This window comes from Rhinopithecus roxellana, chromosome 4 (assembly GCF_007565055.1).
Source record: "Rhinopithecus roxellana isolate Shanxi Qingling chromosome 4, ASM756505v1, whole genome shotgun sequence".
NCBI classification, from domain to species: Eukaryota; Metazoa; Chordata; class Mammalia; order Primates; family Cercopithecidae; genus Rhinopithecus; species Rhinopithecus roxellana.
The window spans coordinates 15003619-15022414 of NC_044552.1; the positions used below are offsets into that span (position 1 = coordinate 15003619).

Sequence of the window (18796 nt, forward strand, 5' to 3'; positions counted from 1 at the left end):
TTTCATAAGTTATTCCAAATGCTAACCAGTAAGGCTGTACTCACCTAATAATCTATTTAAGGTTGTCATATGTTCACGAAAACAGGTTATACAGAACAGTTTGAAGACAATGCAATAGAAAAGTCTAAATAAAAACTTTTAAAGATAGATCCTACTAATTTATCATTTAGCTAATAGGTTTTTGCATTTATTATATTTTTCTGTTTATTTACCTATCTTCTCTGCCAACCAAAGAGCAAACAGTAAATAAAATTTTCGTCTACCACCTCCAACCTCGTTCTAATTCTTAACATAGTTTTTCATTCACTAGTTCAGAATATTGTTATTTAATTTTAAAAATCTAAATTTGTGTATCATTAATATAATGTGGAATATTTTCATAATTCTGTAACTTAGCAATTTCTTCTTCTAGTTTTAGATATTCCACATATGTAGTATTATCAATGTAGGGTCTCAGCATTTTCTGCAGTTTCAGACAAAACCATAATTCTTCATTCGTCTAGTGGGAAAAGGAAAGCTGAAGTCCAGAGCAGTTAGACTGTGACTGACTTTCTATGTTGTTAACTAGGGCACAGAAAATGGAATGCCGTTTTTCTGGTCTAAATCATTTGCTCTCCATCATATGTTTGGAACTTTTCCATGTCTATAAATGGTCAGTTGACTCGGAGGCATAGGGAAGGAGAGCATCTCGTGGTCATTGAAGGCCCGCAGAACCATGTACCAAGCAGGTGCCTTTCCACCTTACCTGGTGTGTTAGCTCATTTTCATAATAAAGACATGCACAAGGCTGAGTAAATTAAGAAAAGGAGGTTTAATGCACTCACAGTTCCACATGGCTGGGGAGGCCTCACAATCATGGCAGAAGGCAAAGGAGGAGCAAAGGCACATCTTACATGGCAGCAGACCAGACAGCATGTGTAGGGGAACTGCCCTTTATAAAAATATCAGATTTTGTGAGACTTAGTCACTATCACAAGAACAACACGGAAAAGACCCACCCCCATGATTCAATCACCTCCCACCAGGTCCCTCCCCCGACATGTGGGAATTATGGGAGCTACAAGTCAAGATGAGATTTGGGTGGGGAAACAGCCAAACCATATCTCTTGGGTTGAGACCCATACCTGATGCATGATGCATCAGCCTTCTGCACTCCACTTCTCAGCTGAGCATGTAGAGGGTCCGAGGGGCTAGTAACCAATCCAAGGGAATTGAACCCAGGTTTACCAAACTCTGAACTGCCACCAGTTTGCTACTTCTCCAGGAGCTTAGCATCCACTGGGAAGAAGGGAATGATACACACACAAATAGACACAGCTGAAGAAAAGGGCCAGTTAGTGTTATGAGTTACAAAAATAGCAGTCGCCAAGCTAATGGAGTCCTGAGAAATAAGATCTCACTTCCGGATGGTTGGTCCTCGAACTACTTCTGCATTGAAAAGATCAGCCATAAGCTGAAGTTTTAAAAAGAGAGGGGATTTCAGGAAGCAAAAAACTAAAAAGAAAAACATCCCAGGAAAAAGTTATGGCTTCAAATGAGAAAGGCATAGACAAGGGGAGATGAGGATATGGGAAAATAAAGCAGATTCCCAGCCAGTACACATGTATCAAGAGGACAGAACTGTGTTTGATATAAGCCAAAGTCAATGTTCATATGCTTTCTGAGGTTAAAGAAAGTATCAAGAACTGTGAACTGAGGAGTCCCATAAAACTTCCCAGAATGTGATTCGAGGGTAGATTATAAAAGATAGGTATGAATTGTGAGGAAAGGTCTTGAACAGAACGTCAAGATGGGAAGACCCAAGACCTAAGGTGTGCTCGCCCAGTGGGAGGCTAGAGGACTGGTTTTCTCTGGAGAGAGCTTGAGATGGGCTTGGATAGTAGCCGTGTAGGTAGTAAAGGACCGCCAAAAATACTTTTGTTCAAATGCTACTCTCACCAGGGTCACCAGTGGCCTCTTTGTTGTAAATACAATGAATAAATTATAAGAAAATAAGTCCTTTCCATTCCTTCTCCTGCATGATCACTCTCAACTTCTGACAATGTGTTGACCAGTTTCTCTGGAAAATCCTGCTGCACTGGTTTTTGAAACACCCCTCTCTCCTGGCTTCCCTCTCACTATGACTCAGTCCCCTCCATGGCCCCTTCTAGGCTTGTCCCCTTGTCCCAGCATTGCATAGTCTGGCCCTGTCCTCTACTCACCTTCATCTTATCCTGAGTGGGGATGACACCCACATACCTGTCTGGGGCCCACCCCCCTGCCAAGACCCCATGGGTACCATCCTACCTGCCTACTATACAGTTCTCTGGAAGAGTACTATCACTGCTGTCAGTCTGGCCCCCTCCAGCCCAGCTTTCTCCCGGCACAGATGTGGTCATGCCTTTCCCTGAAATCCATGACTTTAGCATGGAGTGGCATTAGAATTTCCTTGATCCCATCTTCCCCATGCGGCCCAGCCAAGGTCCAGCTTCAGAACCTGCCTGCATGATGAGGGAGCCAAGGTTGCCATCTCACCCACATTTCAGTAAAATTATGAACCTTTAAAATACTCCCTCTCAAACTGCTAGGCATGTTGCCCCTGGAAATCTTTGTTTCTTCCAGATTTGACCCTCTTCCAGCCTGGCAAAGACAGTGGCTGCCACTCTAGATTTCTGCTTGACAGACATGACCTCAAGACCTGCAGACTTGACCAGGCATGGTGGCTCACACCTCTAATCCCAACACTTTGGGAGGCCAAGGTGGAAGGATTACTTGAGGCCAGGAGTTTGAGACCAGCCTGGGCAACATAGTGGGACCCTCTACAAAAAAGTGAAAAATTATTCGGGCGTAGTGGTACATGTCTGTAGTCCCAGCTACTTAGGAGGCTGAAGTGATGGAGCCCAAGAGTTTGAGGCTACAGAAAGCTATTATTGAACCACTGCACTCTAGCCTGTGTGACAAAGCAAGACCCTGTCTTTAAAAAAAAAAAAAAGCTGCAGACCAGAGAAATAAACCTGCCATAGCCAATTTATCTCACTCTCTGTGTGGCAAGGGCTTTAGAAAAGAATATTATCATTAATGCTGGTTTGTGACAATGCATTTGGTGTAAATTTTTATTGCCAAGAATACTTGCCCAAGGTTTTTCTGTTCCTGTTTATTTATGCTTCTTGAAATACTTTGAAACACTGCTTACTCTTATATTGGTATAGGTATATATGTACATATATGAAGACACACGTGTATATGTGTGCATACTGTGAACATGCGTGCATTCACATGCATGCATAAATGTACACACACACACACAGACATACACATTATAAATTTGGGTTGGGGGGGCTATTTTTCTTCCTTTTTTTCTTTTGTTCTTTTTTTCCTTCTCTCTGATCCTGTCCTCATAGCAAAGAGTGTGTGTGTGGTTTGTGGTGCTGCCTTGGCGTTTTGGGCTACCCCCCCAGTCAAATCCTGCATCCTCTTTTCATTAGACCTCCTGGATGGTAGGAGAGCCTGCCGACAGTGCAGAGGCAGCTGCTGGCTGGCCGGGGTGTTCTCACTGCAGTCCGCGCCTACAGGCTTTATGAAAATCCAATTCATGTTACCCTACTCTAGCTCAGACACTGTTAAAATTGAGAGATATATTCAATTTTAAACAAGAACAAACTAAATCTGTCTTCTAAAGAAAAGTACGAACAGCCTCTTGTGGCATTTCTTTAAATGGACTAATATGTTGATCTCGGAGAAACTGGGAGCCATCTTTCGTGTTTTCATTATTAAGCCAGGTAAAATGAAAACCAAATCTCACTCCCAAATGCCACCTCTGGGAATTCTCTGTTGCTTCTATTTTAAAGTAGCCTACATGATTCCTTCTGTAGTTAAGGCATACTGTTGAAAATATAAGATTTCAGTCTTCTTTTTTTTTTAGTTTTAGATACTTCCTGTTGGCAGGGCTCATGCAAAGAACATTTCATAATGTTTACTGGTTGTGACTATCTGATTGTATGAGAAGTAATTGCTATGGATCTTCCTTCACAAATAAACTACAATCCGAACCTGGCAATAAACTACCAGTTATCAGAGTACTGCATCATAGTCCGTCGCAGATACCTAAGTCTTTATTTATTTACATGTTTGTTTATTGAAATTATGTGTCATAAAATGTAGGCATTAAATGGTAACTTTTGCCACACTAGGCTATTCCTGATGATCTAGGGAAAATACTTTTTCACATCGAGTGCTTTCACTCAGTAACTCTTTATAAAGGAGCAAATATTCATATGATTGTAAGAGAACAGAAGAATGCTTTCCTCTTTCTTTTGCTAGGGTCACTAACTCACTGACCTTGTAGCTCAGTACTGTTTATCTGACTTGAAGGGGGAAATTCTGGAAAGTGGGGCTTAGCATTGCTTCACTCTTATTTACCAGGAAAAACTCAAAAGGCCAGAGAGGTTTGTGTTTATTTTTCTCTTAAGAAGATGGAATTGGGCTAAAGCGAGAGCTTCAGGGGAGAATTGTGACATTCCCATCGTGTCTATTGTGATTTGAAACCCTTGCAGGTTCATGAGCAGCTGCAGAGCTGCCCCTGGGATGTCAGGACTGCCTTGCAGTACAGATTCCCACCCATACTCTCCTATCCATCTTCCCCGCCACCACCCCTTCCTGAAGAAGAGCTGGGTGTTTCTGTTTCTTGTTTTAGCACAAAACAGAAGATAAGAGATCTGGATTTCGGTTGCATAAAACAAATCTGAGACAGGGCATTATTCTAATGACACCTAGAGCATGAGGCAGCTCAGCAAGGAGCCTCCTCAGGTCACCCACCCAGACCAGAAGTCCTTCAAGATGCACGGGCGGCTCCAGCCATTCCACACGTGCACCATTGCTTTCCTTTTTATCTCTTTGCCCTTCTATCCTGGCTTCTGCCCCCAGCTTATTCTTTCTGCTACTAGTGGATTGGCTGCCACTGTGTTCTGGAATGCTGTGATGAGTTCAGTATAGCAAATGCACAGGCACAGTCTTGCACACATACATACCATGGGTTCCTGCCCCAGCCACTCCAAAGACCTGGACCATTAGCGGGCGCCTGTGGTCCCACGTCCTCTCCTAGGACCCAGGGGCTCTCCACTTGAAGCACAGTGCCTTGCTGGAAGGAGCTGCCTCTGGGCCACTCTGCAGAGAAGGACTGTGAGCCTCAGCTTTATAAATGGCTGCCTTACATGTTGAGCTTAGGCTGTCCTTTGGAGCACAGACTTCCTCTTCAGAGCTAACTTCATTTTGTCATCCTGGATTTGATAAGGGTTATTCATTCTCTCTCTTTGCCTCCTATTTTGGCAAACACTCCAGAAGACAGATGATACCATCCTATTGAGAAAATGACTGTTGAATAACAGATTATAAATCTGTGTATTTCCTCTGGAGAACTGTGTGTGAAATGAGAACACTGGGTTTGTCCAGCCTGCCTCCAAACGTATCTCAAGACATTTCTCTCTGCCTGTTGTCCTTAGCCACAGGAGTCAACTAGTGTGTATTTCTCAGGGATGGTGTATAATACTTTGGAACATACACACTTCCGAGAGGTGTAACATACCAAAGACATGTGTTTTTTCCTTTGCTTTGTTTAATGCCTTAAACTTTCTGAAGTGCTCCTCCGTACATTAACATGTGAACCTTCAAAGTAGCTGGGAGAGGCTATCCATATATTCTGCTACCAAGAAAAACCGGCCCAACACTTTACAACAGAATAATGGCAGGACCAGGGTGAGACTCCTGGTTTTCTGGCAGGCTGGTTCCCTGACATCCCAGTACAGCAACGTATCATCCTTAAAAGATATATAAATGTTGGCGTGACTACCCAGCCTTCCCAATACCCACAGCCAGTGAAACCCAGTTACTGAAAAATGACGGGATTTACCAGCATCAGTAATTTCCTTCTGTGTATATGATCTCGGTGGCTGAGGAACTTTACTAGTAGCCTAGTAAAGACAGACTCTGAAAACTGTCCTATGTTTGTGTAGTAGTATTTAATAGTAATCTATCTCTCTTTTTTTTTTTTTTTTTTTTTGAGACAGAGTCTTGCTCTGTCACCCAGGCTGGAGTGCAGTGGCCGGATCTCAGCTCACTGCAAGCTCCGCCTCCCGGGTTTATGCCATTCTCCTGCCTCAGCCTCCCGAGTAGCTGGGACTACAGGCGCCGCCACCTCGCCCGGCTAGTTTTTTGTATTTTTTAGTAGAGACGGGGTTTCACGGTGTTAGCCAGGATGGTCTCGATCTCCTGACCTCATGATCCGCCCGTCTCGGCCTCCCAAAGTGCTGGGATTACAGGCTTGAGCCACCGCGCCCGGCCCATAGTAATCTATCTCAGCTGGGCTCAGCGGCACACACCCGTAATCCCAACACATTGGGAGGCCAAGGCAGGCAGATCACTTGAGACCAAGAGTTCAGACCAGCCTGACCAACATGGTGAAGCCTTGTCTCTACTAAAAATACAAAAAGTATCCATGCGTGGTGGCACACGCCTGTAATCCCAGCTACTCAGGAGGCTGAAGCAGTAGAATTGCTTGAACCCAGGAGGCAGAGTTTGCAGTGAGCTGAGAACACACCACTGCACTCCAGCCCGGGCAACAGAGCAAGACTCCATCTGAAAAAAATGATAATAATAAAAGTTCAGTCTCACAGTAGGCAGGGTAGGGGACTCGGTGATTCTGTACAGAAAAGAAACAGTGTTTCTGTGTCACTCTTGCTCCATCTATCCATCCCATCCACCATCCTGTTAGAATAGCATTGTTTATTAAAAGTCCCAGGCCTGGGGTGAGGAGACCTGAACCCCGACGCCCCCGTCTGACACTATGTAATTTGGGTTAAGTTACTGCATCTTTGTGAATCCGCCTTTCTTTTTCATCTGTACGAGGTGTTGGGTTGTCTTGTGATGTTTCTGTCCGTGTCCTGTGCGGTCGTAGATCCTGCATGCCACTCTCTGTCCAGCACGTGATCCCCTTTGCAACCTCCTTTCTCGCCCACCCTGGGGCTTGGGAGCTGGAGGTGGGGGAAGAGGGGTGGTCAGTGAAATATTACAAGTCAACCTTCTATAGACCCAGTTTGCAGATGTTATATGGAATTCCTTCTGCTGTTTCATTCCACTGCATTACATTTTTATGTTAACTTAATAGGCTAATATTTTATGAACTTGTACGATTGAATATATGGAATGAAATCGATGTTTCTGATAATTACTTGATGGGGTGGGGAGGTTCAGGAGAAAGTCATTTAAAACTTCCAGACTGATAGTGATTAAAATTAGTGGCTTAAAGATTGAGAAGACCTAATTTATACGGTTTTTTTTCTTGGTATAGCTTAGGTAAAAAATGTTTCTGTAGCATTTATGATAACATTTAGCAGTTAATTTTCTTTACTAGATTTAGGGAAGAGCCAGTAATTTACAATCAGAGCATTCCATGTGTCCCTATTTAGGACGTTTCAGGGTTTATTGATCCAATTTAGCATTTTTATCTGGGATGTTCAACTTCTAAGGGACAGGCTCTCTGTTTGCTGTTCTAGAATTATTAGAGTCTTTCGTTGTATTCACAGCATATATGGTCATTTCATTTGCATGTTAATGAACAGCCCTCTATATATCAATAATTCTTTATATTTGTCGAGCACCACACAACGGTAGTTGCCAGTTCCGACTACACATCAGGATGTATTTTTGAAGATTTTCAGAGATGATTTTGATGAGCGCCACTGTTGAAAACCATAGGTTTTCCGTGAGTGTCCGTGTGTATTTCACATGGCTGTACTCGTCAGAAGAAGGTATTGAACATGGTACTGGTGATTGCCTCTTTTACAAAAGAGGAAACTGAGGCTCTGGAAGGTTCTGTGAGTTACCCCCGGTCACACTGAACAGCAGCACTTCATCAAGTTAGTTTCCAGATGTCCAGCTTCTCTCCGCCCAGCTAGGCAGGCACAAGAGACTTGCTGTGTTATGACCTGGTGTCTTAGTCGTGTTTAAGATTACCAAGGGCGCTGGGTGCAGTGGCTCACACTTGTAGTCCTAGCACTTTTGGAGGCTGAGGTGCACGGATCACTTGAGGTCAGGAGTTTGAGAGCAACCTGGCCACCATGACAAAACACCATCTCTACTAAAATACAAAAATTAGCCGGGCATGGTGGTACACACCTGTAGTCCCAGCTTCTCAAGAGACTGGGGCACGAGAATTGCTTGAACCCGGGAGGCGGAAGCAGAGATGAGATCACACCACTGCGCTCCAGCCTACACGACAGAACAAGACCCTGTCTCACACACACACACAAAATAATAAGATTACCAGTGGTTCAACAGAAACAAAACTGACAGCGTAGTGTATTGTGACAGTCATGGGACACAGAGGAAGAATTAGGTACGTACTGCCTTCATTTAAGGAAACTGCAAGCCCAGCGGCCTTAAGTATGCTACTAAGGATATAGTAGTTGTCACATAAATAAAATTCTAAATCCTATCATTATATAAGCCACTCTATGCCTTTCTCATCTGGCAGCAAGTTTGTCAGCACAGGCCAGTGGGTAACGTGTTGCCGTGTGTTTCCATTTGCCGCGTGATCTAGCCTAGAATTCCTACCAGCCAACAACAAAGGAGGCCCAGGAGGAAGGCTTTCCCCAGAAACATGCAGTCCCATCCTTGGGAACAGTTCCCATGAGCACGTTAGCTTAGCTGGTTATGAGAGTAGCGAGGCATCAGCTCAGGCAGTGAGTAAAACAGACCTTTGTAACGGGGCTGTAGACCAGAGGGAAACAGCCAGGCCGGAGACAGACACGCAGCTGCGGCTGCCTCACTTCTCCATTTGCCTCGGCCAGCCATGCCTTCTGCCTGGACATTTTCACCAACGAAGGTACGGTGGGGTATGCTTTTTAAAAAAATATTAGAAGGATGGCAGATTATTAAAAGCCAGCTCTCGTTCCCTATTTAATCTAGTGCGTCATGCCGGCACTGGAGACAGTACAGGTGTGTTGTTTATTGTTTGTGGGCGTTTCCCCCAGTGGCATAGTTGTGAGGGAGGTACCACTTTCCTAGGAAATGCTTTTGGCATCACATACCTGCCTGCAGCTGATCAGGGTAGCAGCTCGGCAGGGCAGGAGGAGCACAGAGCTGAGTGTGCCGCTGCCCACTGCTCGGCAGGGCAGGAGGAGCACAGAGCTGAGTGTGCCGCTGCCCACTGCTCGGCAGGGCAGGAGGAGCACAGAGCTGAGTGTGCCGCTGCTCACTGGCTAACCATGGGCAAGTCGCTTAGCTTCTCAGCATCACACTCCTCATCTATAGAACGACACTGGGTCAATGATTTATCTCTGAGGTCCTTTCCAGTTCCCATACTTAGTGGTTCCAGTGATATATTGACAAGAATGTGGTATCATTCTTTTATTCATTCATCAAGTATGTGTCCATCACCCATGTCTGGGAGCTTGCTAGATGCTGTGAGCAATGCAGCAGTGAATTCCACAAAGATCCTGCTGTCCTGGAGCCTGTCATCCAGCCAGGGAGACAAATGGGGGCACACATGATTCTCCCAAAAAGCAAAACGTGAAAAATACTGGTTGAAAAAGACATGGAAAAATTATCTTCTATCTGTTAAGCTTTCCTCTGTGCCCTAAAGACTCTCTTTGATAATTTATGGATTTTTAATTTAATTATGACAGTAATCTGGTGAGGTGGGTATTATTATCCCACTTTATAGATAAGGAATCAAACATTCAGAGAATAAATAATCTGCCCCTAGTCGTGCAACTAGTAAATTGAGCCAGGATTTCGAAATAAGCCTTCCTGATTTCAAAGCCCATTCCTTCTGCATTAGAACATGCTGCCTCCTGATAAAATGCTCGGAGAATTGATAGAGGGGATAGCATATGCCACTGAGGGTAGGATAAGCATTTTCTGGTAGAGGAGCCATTTGCTCAAGGACCTAGAAATGGGTGGACTTGGCAGAGAGGATTTCCTGGAGGCAACAAGTGTGAAGGGGCAAACCCAGTAAACAGGGAGATTGGCCAGGCAGGGACTTCAGAAGTTATTTAAAAGGCATTTTGGAGGCCGGGCACGGTGGCTCACGCCTGTAATCCCAGCACTTTGGGAGGCCAAGGCGGGCGGATCACAAAGTCAACAGATAGAGACCACCCTGGCCAACATGGTGAAACCCCGTCTCTACTAAAAGTACAAAAAATTAGCTGGGCGTGGTGGCGCACAGCTGTGGTCCCAGCTACTTAAGAGGCTGAGGCAGGAGGATCCCCTGAACCCGGGAGGCAGGGGTTGCAGTGAACCCAGATCGCGCCACTGCAACCCAGCCTAGCAACAGAGCGAGACTCCGTCACAAAAAAAAAAAAAGCATTTTGGAGCCCCTGAAGATTTGGAGTTAAGTAAGTAAAGGTCACCGCCAGTCATGCCTTGAGAGTACAAGTGTAGACACTAATTAAATAAGCTGATAGGGGCTTGAATTTAAGATTAAAAGTCAGGAAGGGAGAAAAGAAGACATGGAAGAGAATGCTATACCATTCTCGTAAAGGCTGTATCATCAGAAATACCAAACTCAGGAATAGGAGCCAACCTTAGAAACGCATTGAGGACTCTGAATTTAGTGACTCTAAGCTGCAAGAGATTGCTTCAGCTGTAATTCTAAAACAAGATAGTGGTCAGAGCCTGAGCGTGCAGGGGTCACACAATTGCAGGGCAGAGCTGGATGCTCGACTGAGAGTTAGTAAATGCGTGGCACTCTGCCACTCACAGAGCATGTGCATATTTGCTATCTCAGATGCTTTTCAAGGTGGCCAAAGGAGAGACCACAAAGAAAGAATAATTATGTTAACAGCTAACAATTAGTGAGGGCCTGCTGTGTACCGGGCACTGTGCTCAGGATTTTGCGTACCTCAGACCTCACTTCCTTATGAGGTATCGTTATTATATCCCATTTTCATAGTAAGTATCTGAAACCAGGGTATCCTTGGTCACAGAACTAATAAATGGCAAAGCTGAGACTTGAACCCAGGCCTGATGGCCTAAGGTCCCCAGCCTTGGTTAAACAGAGAAGGAAAGGAGGTGCAGCAATAGGGGAAAATCAGACTCCAAAAGAAGAAAAAAATTGCAAGGAGGGCAGATATGGTTGGTTTCTCTGTTGGTTCGTTTGCCATTAGAAACTTTGAGAATAAAGGTCGAGAATGTAGTTGCTTAAAATAATGTACACCTGGTTCACCACAGTTAATGATCACCTGCCTTCTACAAAGCTTACATATTGAGCTTTTATGGGACAGATGGGCTGCGGTGCATTACTGCCTCTTAATACCCTGCATTACTTTAGCCTGAAACAAGGGTGACTGAATGTCAGCGAGGACTTGGGAATGCCAGAGGCATGCTGCTCTGTTCATCTGCTTCTATGCATAAAGATTTAACATTTGACGTTTGCCCTTTTTTACAATTATCCTAGAGTTTCTTAACATTATTTTAAAGTGATGGATGTTTTGCTTGTAGGAAATCATTCAGAGGAGTCACAAACTTAGTACCATGATGAACTAGTAAGACAACATGTTCTGGGAATGGCTTGCACCTGCCTGTTGTGTATATGTGTGTCCATGTGTGGACAGGCATGCTTTTAAGTGGAATTGTATATCTGATGTTTATGTATCTAAACAATTTATATATAATTTGGTCCAGATTTTCTATTATCTCTTAGTTTTATTAATCCAATCAGAACTTTTAAGATATAAAAAGCCCTCCAATATCCTGATCTCCACAGGAATCAGGGACTTCAGGGTTCCTCTTTCCACTCCCCCACCCCCGCCCCCACCCTCCAGAAGACATACCAAGATTTTGAGATTAATGTTTCCCTTAATCCTAGAGTATTCTGGAGAATGTCTCTTGAGAAGCAACAAGGATCAGTGGTTTGAGCTACGGCTTTGAAAGCAGACATGTAAGGAGGTTTGAATCCCAGCTTTGCGACATGCTGTCTGACCTTGGTTAAACACTGAAAATCTCCCTAGCCTCAGTTTCAGTGTCTGAGATAATGAGCCAGACACCATCATTGATATCTGTGTCCTGGGGACCTGGAGGAATTAATGAGCTGATGCCATAAAATACTGATCCTGGGTTGAAGGGCCTCTCCTGTGAGGTCTTTCTGTTGCAGTGCCTCTTTGTTAGCAGGCTTTTCCCACATATGGGGGCTTCTTTCAGGTCCTCATTTTACTGTCGTCACCACATTAGTGCCTAGTTCACTTATTTTTGAAAACCTGAAAATATCACACATACTAATGGAGATTTCATTGAATATTGATGAACACTCAGAACTGTACATGCAACAGAAAGCGAAATTGGCTAAATATTACTCATTCAGTAATTTATCTGAAATACGGTGTCATTTTGCAGTTCTAAAAATAGAATAATTAATGTGAAATTTCAGGTTTAAAGTACAGTTTTAAAATATCAAACAAGCATCATGTCAAAAAATGAAATTTTATTAAAGGAGCTATTCTAGACGGTTAAGAAATGAAAACTAGAGTTCTAGGGGAAAAATTCAGAACCACGTTTAATTTTATACTTGGTAGTGCACTGCAAATGACAAGGTAATTTTTACGTGTATATTTATAGATTTAATTAGCAGTTATTTCATTATATCTTTCATATAACTATACATGGAAAATGATTTCAAACAATAGACTGTCATCTTCAAGAATTATTATTAGTAAAGTTGTGGGAAGCTGATTTCTTGGTCACTACAAACAGAGAGAGAAGTGTGTGTGTGTAAAGGTCTTTACCTGTCACCTAATATGAATTCTTTCTTTCATTAAAAAAAATTTTCTATAACATTTCTCATTTTCTCATCCATGTTTTGCACTTGAGAATATTTAGAAGGCACCATGACTTGTTCAAGGCATATACCCAGCCCAGCTCAGGATTAAGATTCAGAGTTCTAACTCTGCCCCACACAGCACAGGGAAGCCCTGCATACCCTGTTGATCTGGGTGTCGGATACCCTTGAGGCTCGTAAAGGTCTTTGCTTCGCCTTCCTGCTTTCATGTTTCAGTGAATATTGAGGCACTGGGTGGTAGATGATGGAGACTCGGTACCCACTGCAGAGGGTGGGGACCAAGTCTGCATCATCCGCTCCTCAGTGCCTCAGTCGGTCTGGGAGCCAGTGTTCAACAGACGAGCATGCGGGTGAGTAAAACACAACCAGCTATAAGATGTGCTGTTCAAAAGGGTGGGCTGGGAGGGTGGCGGGGACACCCGTCTCAGATGTCCCCTGTGAGCAAGAGTGCTTTAGTCTGGGACCTGGCAATGAGTAAGGGGAGGTGAAGGAGAGGAGGGGAGGGCAGGTGGCCTGGGGAGGGACGGACTGTCGGAGACCCCGAGTGCTAAAGAGCTTGGTGTGTTCTGGAACTAAAAGAAGACAGAGATTGTTTTCCCGCTCCATGTGGAGAGAATCCATCGCCCACTAATTTACAAAAGATAAGTCGGACAATAATCTCTCATCAGTGCGGCTATTAATGAGACCTGGAGCTTCCAGGAAAATCTGCCTTAATAAGTACCACACTGTTACTTCCTCGGGAAAATTAAAAAGGAAGGAGCGGTGAGACAGAAGGGCCTAATTCACCTCGCAGTTGGCCACGTCTGACTTGGCCTGCTAACAAAGCAACTTTAGGCAGTAGGGAGAGAAGCGAAGGAAGATGGACGTCTCTAGAGGGAAATATTTTATGACTGTGAATTTTAGTATCTCTGTTTCCTGTCTTCCTTCAGAGATTAAAAGGAATCCATGTATAAAACAGATAGTCACATGAGCATATATAAAATTTGGTTAAGCAAATTCAAGGACTTTTTTTTTTTTTTTTGAGACGGAGTCTTGCTCTGTCGCCCAGGCTGGAGTGCAGTGGCGAAATCTCGGCTCACTGCAAGCTCCGCCTCCCGGGTTCACATCATTCTCCTGCCTCAGCCTCCCGAGTAGCTGGGACTACAGGCGCCGCCACCACGCCCGGCTAATTTTTTGTATTTTTAGTAGAGATAGGATTTCACCGTGTTAGCCAGGATGGTCTGGATCTCCTGACCTCGTGATCCACCTGCCTCGGCCTCCCAAAGTGCTGGGATTACAGGCGTGAGCCACCGCGCCCGGCAATTCAAGAACTTTCTACTTACCTAGGGTCCGTATATTCTATGGACATTGATAACCCATGGTTTCAACTGTAACCTCACATTGATCCTCAGTTTTCAGGGAAAGAGGACATTCATCTACTTTTGGTCACTGACATTTTAGGTGAAATCCTGAAGTGATTTATTAGTAGCCTAATTAGGTACTTTATCCATTATTTAACCTAAAATCCAGGTTAAAATATTATGAGTGACTTGAGCTAGACCATGACTACACATGTTTACTTCCTAGAGTCATTAACCTGGTAAAAGAAAAGAAAATCCCAGCACGTCCTTATTTTGTTAAGGTAACAAAATGAACTCATATCAAACATGTAAGTTTAAATTACTTTAAAAATTTTTTTGTGGCCTCAAACACAAACATTACAACAAAGCTTACCTGTGACCCAATGAGGAGCATCATGAAAACATAAATCCCAGTTCTACTGAAGTAATACCAATGGCCTAGTACCAGTGGCTTCCAGCAGGCCACTGAGGTTTAACTCCCAAGTAGGAAAAGCCCCTGCCTCTGGGGCAATAGATGATGGGGAAATCATTCTATCCATCCCAGTGCTGAGCTCTCAGTGCTCTTCCGCTTCTCTGTACATTGACCTCAAATGGCCATCTTTGATGGTCTCTCACCTTCTCTCTAAACCCCTGATGTGAGACTGTATTAGAATTATTGTATAAACAGTGAGTCTGCCCACAGACTGACCTCCTAGCTCCGGTTTAGCAGTGTCCAACAGTAAAAATAGAAAAGCCCCTTTGAGAGCAAAGAACCCTTTTGCAGAAGGCCCAGGCACCCCCTCCTCTAGCCACATTGACCAGACTTGTGGTGTACAGTGATGCCTAAGCTGTTCACTGGACAGGTAGCCGGACCGCACCACAACTGCCTTAGGTCGAGCAAGATGGATGGCTTGGGGCTAGGCTGGGAGGAGGCCCACTTCAGGGGAAAATTGGGGCTGTGTTGAGACGGAAGGAGGGCAGCTGTGGAATGGGCCACTGAGCAGGACCCGTGTTTCACAAGCACTCCAGGTCCTGCCTGGGGGGTATAAATCTTGGCTCTCCCTTTTCCAGCTCTGTGGACTGCATAAAAGTTTACTATCTAACTTCTCAGCATTTCTGTTTTTTCACCAATAAAAAACATGAAGATAACAATACCCCTCAGAAGATAGCATGCGATGCAAGATGGAAACACAGGCCCAGCACAGGCCCCTTCTTTACTCTGAGTCGAGTCTCCTTAGGGACAGGCCATCAGTAAGGGACCCGTCAGCACTTCGCACGATTCATGTAGTTCTCAGCCGTTCATCTACTAGGACTGAACAAGGGAAACAGGCTACTAAACTGCCCCTGAACTCACAGGCTTGTGGTGTGTGCTGGATGAGACACAGCCCGTGCTGAGGCAGGCAGGTCTGAATCCAGTGCCGCAAGCACCATGGGCCGTGAGGTGGCATTAGAATATTTGGAGCACTGATGCAATGTCATCGGATGTATACATGTGCTAGAGAAATTGCAATCATGGGAACAGTTAATCGGGGGGTTGATCGTGGAGGCCTAGTGTCCAGGCAGAAACCTAATCCAAGCAAGAGATCATTTGACGGCTGAGGGAAGAGAGTGCCAAGGGGAATGGAATGGAATGGAATGCAGGAGCTCTAGAGGGGATGTAAAGGCTGAATATGCTGGTTTGCAGGCTTGAGTTAGGAATCTGCATCTGGCAGTCAGTATTACTAGAGCATTGGTGATGAAGCCATGGGTATAAATAAGACCACATCAAGTGGGCATATATGAAAGACATACTGGTGACCTTTCTGATGTTTTCTACCATTTCATATTAATAGACATGAGGAATGAAAACAGGAAATGATTTTTCTTTCCTCCTCCCTGGCAGCCTTCTCTCTTGTGATGTTTTTTTCCTTATAAGGCGGGGTTCCTGTTGCTTTCCCTTTCAGTGAAGCTTTTTTGTTACTTGGTGGGTAGAGGGCCTTAGGTGTGGCAGAGAAATTCCACAGCCTCGCCCTCGCCGTCGCAGGGATGAAGTGCGTTGACTTCGGAGTCAGGCGCTGGGTTTAGTTCCCGCTGCACCACATATTAACCAAGTGAAATTAAGCACATGTTTTATTAATCTTTATAAACTTCAGTTCCTCTCCTGCAAAATGAGAATGATAATAGTGCCGACTTCACAGCACTGCTTACAGTGGCAGTGAGGTAAGGCGCTTACACAGGTGCATGCCACCACTTGGGGGAAATGCTGTAGATGCTGCTGGCTCCTCCACTCACCAGAACTGCATTTTCTCTCCTTTGCTCTAAGAGAGAAACCAAATGTGGGGAGCAAATAGGAGAAAGGAGCAGGAGAAGCTTGCCTCAGATTCCAACTCATATGACGTGTTAGTGACTAAAGACGGAATGCCAACACATGCATTGTGTGTTTGGAATGCCAGGTTGCTGTTTTCCACAGGGATGTGCCCATTGTTCTGTTTTCTGTGGAACTGTCTTCCAGCACCAGGCCTGGAGATGGGGCCTGCCCTTTTACCTCTCAAATATGTTCCCAGGGAAGTGCGTCCTCCTCTGGGGGCCACCCCATCACACTGAATCTCACGCTGGGCTCATTGCTAGAAACTCTGTGGCCTGCACCTGCTTCCCATGTCACATCAAGGCGTCTCAGCACACAGACCTAAAGGAGACCTCAGAGGTCACCCAGCGTGGCCTCACAGAAACTCATGCAGGAGGGGATTACGGAGGTTTGCAGGGAAAGCCGGGCAGCCTGGGAGTGAGTGCCGCACTGCAGCTCCCAGACACCCGCAACTCCTGCTCCCAGGCAGGAATGAAGTGATTTCCCAGCTCCTGGGGCCACGGGTAGTAAATACCTGGTTTGGGAAATTCACCTGACGTATTTCTTTTCTTTTTTGAGACGGAGTCTCGCTGTCACCCAGGCTGGAGTGCCGTGGCATGATCTCAGCTCACTGCAAGCTCTGCCTCCTGGGTTCCCGCTGTTCTCCTGCCTCAGCCTCCCGAGTAGCTGGGACTACAGGTGCCCGCCACCATGCCTGGCTAGTTTTTTTTGTATTTTTAGCAGAGACAGGGTTTCACCATGTTAGCCAGGATGGTCTCAATCTCCTGACCTCATGATCCACCTGCCTTAGCCTCCCAAAGTGCTGGGATTACAGGTGTGAGCCACCGTGCCCGGCCTCACCTGACATATTTCTTTCACGTAAGCCACTTCTTTTTCTTGTCCAAGCTGAGGCCAGCTCTCACCCAAGACTTGCCTGTATCTCAGTGCAGGTAGCTGAGCAAGGCACAGCCGCCAGGAGGAAGGCAGGGAACAGCAGCTGGAGCCTGGGGAAGCCCTGCACACATTGGCCTTGAGGAAACCACCTGACAGACATTTGCTCTTCCTCACACAGAGTTGGTGGGCATTCTGACTACGTGGTCACATCAGATCGCTCTCACCTCTCTAAGCATTTCTTTTTCTGGAGTATGAAATAGCTGTTCAGGGAGGAAAGCAGTTTGATGTCAGAGACTCCTTTGAGCCCTGGGAATTAGACCTGAGAAGCTTAGAATTGGAGCTCTGCTGCTGGTGGAAAATACACTGTGAATGTTTTATTCAGTAATGCATATATAACATTGAGCAGAATCCAAATACATAAATCACTTATACAATAGCTGTGAAGAGCCACCTTCCAGCACTTCAGAACCAGGCAGCCAGTAGCTCACAAAGGCCTCTGTTGCCATCTGCTGGCCGCATGCTTTCTCATGCTGTTAATTCTTGCTGTTTGGTATTTTTTGTTCCTGCAGCCTTTGGGGCACTCAGGTTCTTCTGCTGTAAAATTTGCCTCCATCAGAGCTGTATTGCCTTGTGTTTTTGAAGCTTTCAGAAGAGACCCTTAGCACTCTAAAATTCTGGGAGGACAGAGAAAACAAGATGGAGAGAGATGACCAAGCCGATTTCTTCCCCCTGGCTTTTTTAACCGGTTGTGTGCACTATCAGGCCGTGTGAGCTTAGGCCTATGCCAGTCACATCTCAAGGCCAAGGACACAATACTCAGTTTGTCTTTATAACAGGTCCTGTTATTGTGTCTGTCAACCTCCCGATGTCTGTATCACAGTCACCAATCTATTATACTAAGGAAATAGGAATTACTAACGTTGCCAGTAAAACTTGCCCATGCATAAGCACGCAGTCACACAATTATGGGCCTGAAGACCATCCCCAGTGGCGAAACTGTGCCCCAGAGGTTGCCGTAAGTCACTGGAGCCAGAAGGCAAATTTGTGTAAGATTGGCCACCATTCCCTGAATGACAGTGGTGTGTTGACACGGCATCAGACTCCCCTCACACAGAAGATCCGCTCGTGGTGCAGGGCTTGGCCTCCTCAATGTGGCCACAGGCCCTACAGTGCTAACAGATGTCACTTGTCGGGATCACCCCTGAGCCATTGCGCACATGAAGTGGCATCACTGATCTCTCACCGGCTCTGAACCAATACATGTGGCATCCCAGCTTCTTGAGAGGCTGACAGAGCATATCCAGAGTGCAGCCACATGGGGAGTCAGAGTAGGGCAGGGATATAGGAGTGCTGTTGAAAACTGAAAACACGGGGAACCAGCCCGCGAAGCAGCCTTCTGGGAGACATCTGCATGAGGCCAGTAGGCCAAGGGTCCATGGCTAGGGATGGCTG

General features: G+C 45.3%; 1 protein-coding gene across 4 annotated transcripts in view; it reads left to right on the forward strand.

The window, feature by feature from the left end:
* LYRM4 (LYR motif containing 4) overlaps positions 1 to 18796 on the forward strand; it is a 201481-nt gene that overhangs the window by 106759 nt on the left and 75926 nt on the right. Inside the window, exon 3 of one of the 4 annotated variants that reach the window (XM_030928691.1) lies at positions 17401 to 17484. The exons of the other annotated variants lie outside the window; for them this stretch is intronic. Coding sequence (XP_030784551.1) covers positions 17401 to 17484 — 84 coding nt within the window. Of the gene's footprint in view, positions 1 to 17400; positions 17485 to 18796 lie in introns of those variants that run through there. 4 annotated transcript variants of the gene reach the window in all.